The sequence below is a fragment of the Benincasa hispida genome, chromosome 4 (assembly GCF_009727055.1).
Source record: "Benincasa hispida cultivar B227 chromosome 4, ASM972705v1, whole genome shotgun sequence".
NCBI classification, from domain to species: Eukaryota; Viridiplantae; Streptophyta; class Magnoliopsida; order Cucurbitales; family Cucurbitaceae; genus Benincasa; species Benincasa hispida.
In genome coordinates this window covers 24,470,804-24,476,902 of record NC_052352.1, presented here as the reverse complement: position 1 = coordinate 24,476,902, position 6,099 = coordinate 24,470,804, and the positions used below count along the sequence as shown (strand labels likewise).

The following is a 6,099-nucleotide window of genomic DNA, read 5'->3' as shown; positions in this document are numbered from 1 at the left end:
TTTCTTTTTCTTTCGTTTTTTCCCCACTTTTTGAGTAAAAAGTAGACAAATATTAGCAAAATAGCCAAAACTTTTATTTTTGTTTTTAAATTCAATTTAAAGTAGATTGAGGTTATCTATAGAAATAATAATAATTATATAATTAATTAATTAATTTTAAAATTTTATTTATTAAAGAAAGAGAGAAAAAAAAACAAAAACAAAAACTAAATCGTTGGAACTAAGCAGAGGCCAATCTGCGAAACGAATAAAGGAAGCAAAAGCAGCTTAATATTCCTCCATTAAAATATTTCCTTCAAAACCTTCAGTTTGGCCGCACTGTTTGGGTTGGTGAAAGAGAGAGATTCATCTACCTCTCTTCTCTCTCCCCTATTAGGTTTTTCCAATTTCCCATTTCTTCTTCGAAATCACAAATCCCTTCAGGAAAAACTCCTTTCACCCAACCCCTTTACTTCATGCGGCTTTGTATTCTATCTCTTCTCTTCCTCGAATTTTCCGCTCTTAAAATGGGTATTCTTTATTAATTTGTTTCTTCTTCCCAATACCCTCTTCGCCGTTTTCGACTATTTCAAAAGGGGTGGCCTTAATTTCTTCCTTAGCAGATTGCTTGCTCGGTTTTGATTTATGGGTAGGAAGGAAATTCGAGTCTTCGATGATACAAACCATGGCTTCTTCACGGTTTCTGGTTTGGGATCTCAATGTCGTATTCATCACGATGAATCTTTTCTACCCGGTGGCTTATTTGCAAGCGTGGGGCAGATGGGTGTCGGCTTTGGAATTTCTCCAGATTCTTCCAATCCTCGCAACAATGGTGGCAACAAACTTGCTTACACCGATTTGTACATGAAGTACTTATCTTGGGTTGAGGGTTTTCGGATTCCTGGGGCTAATGAAGAGGAGGAAGGGGTTGTGAAGAAGAAGAAGAAGGTTGGGCTTAGATTGAAAGTTAAAGTTGCTAATCCTTCACTTAGGAGGCTGATGAGTGGGGCTATTGCTGGGGCAGTGTCAAGGACCTGCGTGGCGCCATTAGAGACCATAAGAACACATCTAATGGTGGGGAGTAGTGGAAATTCTACCACAGAAGTGTTTCATAATATCATGCAAACTGATGGATGGAAGGGATTGTTTAGGGGAAATTTTGTTAACATCATTCGTGTTGCACCTAGCAAGGCCATAGAGGTATTGTAATCTTGTGTCAATTCTCTGATATCTACTTCGTTTTTCTGATTGGATTATGCTTTGTTGGTGGTGGTGCTGGGAGTTCAACGCTGCATGTTTTGCTTTATCCTTATCTGTTGAATTGGTTACTTACTTTTGATTATGGCTTGTTTTCCTCGTTCAATTGATTCTACATAACCTTGAGGGATGAATTGTTGAGAAATGGATTGTGGTTAAGGAGTTCTGGGAGCATTAAACTCTAATTTGCTCAAAATTGGCTTTCTAGGAATCCTCTCTATTCTTATACCCTGATTGTATTATTAGTATCAATATGGTTTGTTGTTTTGGTGCCTGTGTCGTGGTACCAATAGTTGTTGGGTTACCACCTTGTTTCAAAATTCATTTGAATCATTGTTGGTTGCTCGTGTTATTACTTGAATTCTACTTTGTCCACATCATGTTGTGGAACCATAAGAAGCATAGTATTTAAAAATGTAACGTGTTTCATGCTGTTTCAAACAGTAATTTAAATTTCGTTCGCAATACAAATTACAAATTAGTGAAAAGTTCAGCTACGAACGACATCGAAGCTGGCTTCTAAGGTACTTGTATCTCGAATGCTTAGTCTTGAAACTTTCTTCACTGCTCGATTTGCAGCTATTTGTGTATGACACAGTCAACAAGAATCTCTCCCCTAAACCTGGCGAGCCTCCAAAACTTCCTATTTCTGCCTCATTTATTGCTGGGGCCTGTGCAGGAGTTAGCTCAACATTATGCACGTATCCTCTCGAGCTACTCAAAACCCGATTGACAATACAGGTACTTTCTAAACTAAACTGTATAAGTAAATGTGTATCCTTTTTCAGTAAGAGGAAATGCTATATAGAGCTTTGTGAATATTGCAGAGAGATGCGTACAATGGTCTATTCGATGCATTCTTAAAAATACTTCGAGAAGAGGGGCCTGCCGAACTCTACAGAGGCCTTGCCCCAAGTCTGATTGGAGTAATTCCATATTCTGCAACTAATTATTTTGCATACGACACATTACGAAGAGCCTATCGGAAAATATTTAAGCAAGAGAGGATTGGAAACATCGAAACCCTTTTAATTGGCTCGGCAGCTGGTGCCTTCTCAAGTAGTGTTACATTCCCACTCGAAGTAGCACGTAAGCAAATGCAGGTGGGAGCACTGAGCGGAAGACAGGTTTATAAGAATGTCATCCATGCACTTGTAAGCATATTCGAGAAAGAAGGCATTCCAGGTCTATTCCGAGGGCTGGGTCCCAGCTGTATGAAGTTGGTACCTGCAGCCGGGATTTCTTTCATGTGCTACGAGGCCTGCAAGAGGATCCTCGTCGAAGATGATGGCGAAGAGTAGAGACTCCTTTCTTACATGGCATGATAGAGCAAGCAATTCATGCTCTGTACTAGAGAGAGGAAACACAGTTTTGTTTTCCGTTTTTTTTCCTCCATTTGCGTTTGTTTTGCCCCCACTCCCAACTCATTAACTAGATTTCTGGTATTTTGCTAAGATTCAGTTCAAGGACCCTTTTAGAAAGGCTAGAGCTGTTTTTTATTTTTTACTATTTATTTGGATAATATCTTCTATGACACTGTTCCCATTGTTGAAGAATGGATAAGTACTTGGTACTAGTTGAACATATCCAGTGTTGACAAAACTGTTGCTAGGAGTGATGTATATCACCTTTATGAAGATAAAGATAGGTTTTTCTTCTTCAGATGAAAATTACAGGGTTTGTAATATCCATGAATGAAGCCATAGGCGACCAGGTGACTGAATTCACCGATGTTTCAAACATATTGAAGAATATATCCGTTGAGATTGTACTGACATTACTGAGTTGGACATTGTACATGACGAATTTGATTATGTCTTTTACATACAAAATGCAGGTGTTTCAGCAAAACATCTCATCGGAATAACGTGCAATATAACTTAAGAATACCAAACAAGATCTCAATATTTTTCCTGTAAAACATCAACCATGTTCATCCTAAAATCGTTTTGAATCTTGAGTTAGTAGTTTGTTCTTTCGGTTGTACAGAAAAACTGTTTCATGAACCGTTAATATGTTTGATCAGTTCTTACAGAAACTTCAATTCCACAGTAGTACAAGAATTTCTTTAAACCTCAAGTTAACATGAAAGAAAGACAAATTAGCTACTTCTTTCTTTAGATGGGAAAGGGGGAAAAATGAGTATAAAAGGACTAAAGAACTAATATCATATAAGCAAAAGGATAAACTAAATTACCAAACTTTGGCAGTAATTTATCATATTTGATCAGAATTGATCAGCTGTAATAAAATACTCTCCTCCCTCTCACTCACCACTTCTCCTACTTGCCGTTGTGTTCTTCAAAATCTACAATTAGCAATAAAAAAGGATTTCATGTTAAAAAAACAAAAACAAAAACAAAAACAAAATCCACATTTCATCATATGGGCCAGGGCCAATGCAGTAGGCCCATTCGTGATTGGGCCTATTAATAAAAAGCCCATGATTCTTTGAATTTAAAGTTAAGAATATATAATTATGGAATAAATTAATGAAAATGGAAGGAATAATAAGAGTAATTAAACGTACTTGTCTAAGCATCTGATTCTCATTCTGTAAAGTGGAAAGCCTTTCTTCAAGTTCTGAGTTCTTCTTCTCCAAATCCTTCACCCTTATTTCTAAGTCATTCAAATACGCCTTTTTTCTCTCCCTCGCTTGCTGGGCCGATACTCTATTCCTCAGCAATCTTTATTCAAATTAAAGTAAACAGCTTCAGAATTTCAATGGCTTCAACAATCAAAAAGCTCAATTCAAAGAAGAAACAGATTTAATAATACCCAGTATCCTTTCGTATAGATTTCAATTATGCCTCTAAAATTAGAAATGCTTTGTTTTAAACAAAATACCTTTGGAGAGGTTTTTCTTCTCTCTTTTTTTCCTCTTATAAATGTATAGGAGATTCTATGCCTATATAGAAATGATAATCTCTATATAGTTGTATATATGACCAGTTGCAAATATAGCGATTAAACTCAAAATAGTAGTAGATATAGCACAATGCAAAAAAAATTACAAATATCGCAAAATTTAGATAATTTATCATATTATTAGTAGAAGTCTATCAAAAATAGACTTTGCTATATTTACAATTTTTCTGAAAATGTTATTATACACTTAGTTATTATCACTAAAAATCATATATGTTGCAATTACCCTTGTATATAAATATTATATGCATTGACTCTCAGATTATTTTTTATCCTTAATTTTATTTATATTTTGAAAATTTTTTATAAAAGTGTTGTTTTCGAATATAGTAAAATGAACTAAAATATTTACAAATATAATACAATTTCATAATCTAGCTATAAACTACCATGTGTATTTATCTGGGTTATGATATATACAAAATAGACTGTAATATTTTTCTATTATTTGTATATATTACAACAATTTCATCATTTAAAATAATTTCACTTGTTCAAAGGTTTATTTTTTTTTCATTTTTAACAGATTTTGCCAAAAAATTAAAACATTTAATTTACATTAAAAAGTTTTTAGGAAGCTTGATCATAAAATATTTCAAAATTTTTAATTATACATCTAATACTGAATAAAGCGTTCAAATTTTAGTCCGTTTGATGACCATATTATTTTTTTTTTATTTTTTAAAAATTAAATATATTTTCTCATATTTTTTATAATAATTTGCACCATTTTTGAATTCTCAGTAACATTGAAAACTTTTTAAAAGTAACTTTTATTTAGTTTTTAAAATTTAACTTAATTTTTTAAAATCATTGATAAAAAGTAAATATCGAATGAAAAAATTTAAAGCTAAAAATAGCCAACAAGCTTAATTTAAAAAATAAAAAATAAAAAATCAAGTAGTTAAGAAACAAGCTTTAATAATTGAGAAATGAGGAAAAATTGAAACTTAAAAGAGTTAAAAAGAACCAAAATGACACGCGTTTTGCCTCACCTCTTCAGTCTCTTGCTTTCTTTATCAGCCGGACTTCTCCCTCTTTTCCTTTGACCCTCCCGAGAAACTTGAACCCGGTCCGGACCGGCTACCGAACCAGTATCCCTCCCGGAAGCCGATGTGCCGGCCGATTCACCGCCTATCTCCGGCACTCTCCGGATCTCCTCATCGCTCTCCATTCCTAAATTTCTCACCCCAATCAGACTCACCAAACACCCATTACAGACAGAATTTAAAAAAAAAAAAATCCCCAAATTACAAATAAATATGGAGGAAATAACAAGCTAGACACAGAGAGATAGGATAGAAATGATCAGATTTGAGAAATAGTTCATAGATGAAGATTAACCTTCTTTAACTTCGAGATGAAGAGCAGAGCTGGAGGATCTTTCACTGCTCGAAGGCAAAGAACTAGCGGCGGCTGAACTCGTCGCTTGCTCCTGCATTTCTCCGTCAACCAAAAAAAGCTTTGAACCAACAGAGTCACAGCTAGATAAAATCCTTTTTTCTTATTTTTTAAATTTTTTTTTCCTCAGATATTTTCTAGAAGAGGGGAGAGAGAGAGAGAGGAAAGAGAGAAAGAGCGGGACATAAAAGCTTCACTCTGAAAAATTAACAGAGAAAGCGAGGACAGAAGGATTCACGCCGTTAAATGTTGTTTGATCCGACGGCTTGAAAGAAGTGAACGTGGACGCGTATCGGCCATGAGAAGTCGAGGAAATCAAAGGTTTGTTTTAAGGGAACGTGTACGTCTGTGAGTCGTTGGATGGGATCTGGGATCAGATGGCTAGGATTGGAAGTTGGGGGGGGGGGGGGGGGGGGGGGGTTGGGACCACTACTCCCATTCCAACTGCTGGCATGGGCTAAAGGATTTTTCGTACTCTTTAGAAAAAGCGTCTGGCGTTACGGAATTGCAGTCGCGTTTATGAGTAATTAACTC

General features: G+C 35.4%; 2 protein-coding genes across 2 annotated transcripts; one reads left to right on the top strand and one right to left on the bottom strand.

Moving 5' to 3' along the window:
• Positions 1-243: 243 nt before the first annotated feature.
• LOC120075908 (adenine nucleotide transporter BT1, chloroplastic/mitochondrial-like) lies at positions 244-2,906 on the top strand. The gene is made up of 3 exons (XM_039029651.1): positions 244-1,179; positions 1,816-1,977; positions 2,064-2,906. Exons 1-3 carry the CDS (start codon positions 625-627, stop codon positions 2,535-2,537), a joined length of 1,191 nt encoding a protein of 396 aa, XP_038885579.1. The 5' UTR covers positions 244-624; the 3' UTR covers positions 2,538-2,906.
• A 311-nt stretch (positions 2,907-3,217) lies between these two features.
• Positions 3,218-5,756, bottom strand: LOC120075909 (transcription factor HY5-like). Its single transcript, XM_039029652.1, has 4 exons — positions 5,509-5,756; positions 5,160-5,340; positions 3,767-3,923; positions 3,218-3,544 (listed from the first exon to the last, which is right to left on the bottom strand). The coding sequence occupies exons 1-4, from the start codon at positions 5,603-5,605 to the stop codon at positions 3,503-3,505; spliced, it is 477 nt and encodes a 158-aa protein (XP_038885580.1). The 5' UTR covers positions 5,606-5,756; the 3' UTR covers positions 3,218-3,502.
• Positions 5,757-6,099: the final 343 nt, after the last annotated feature.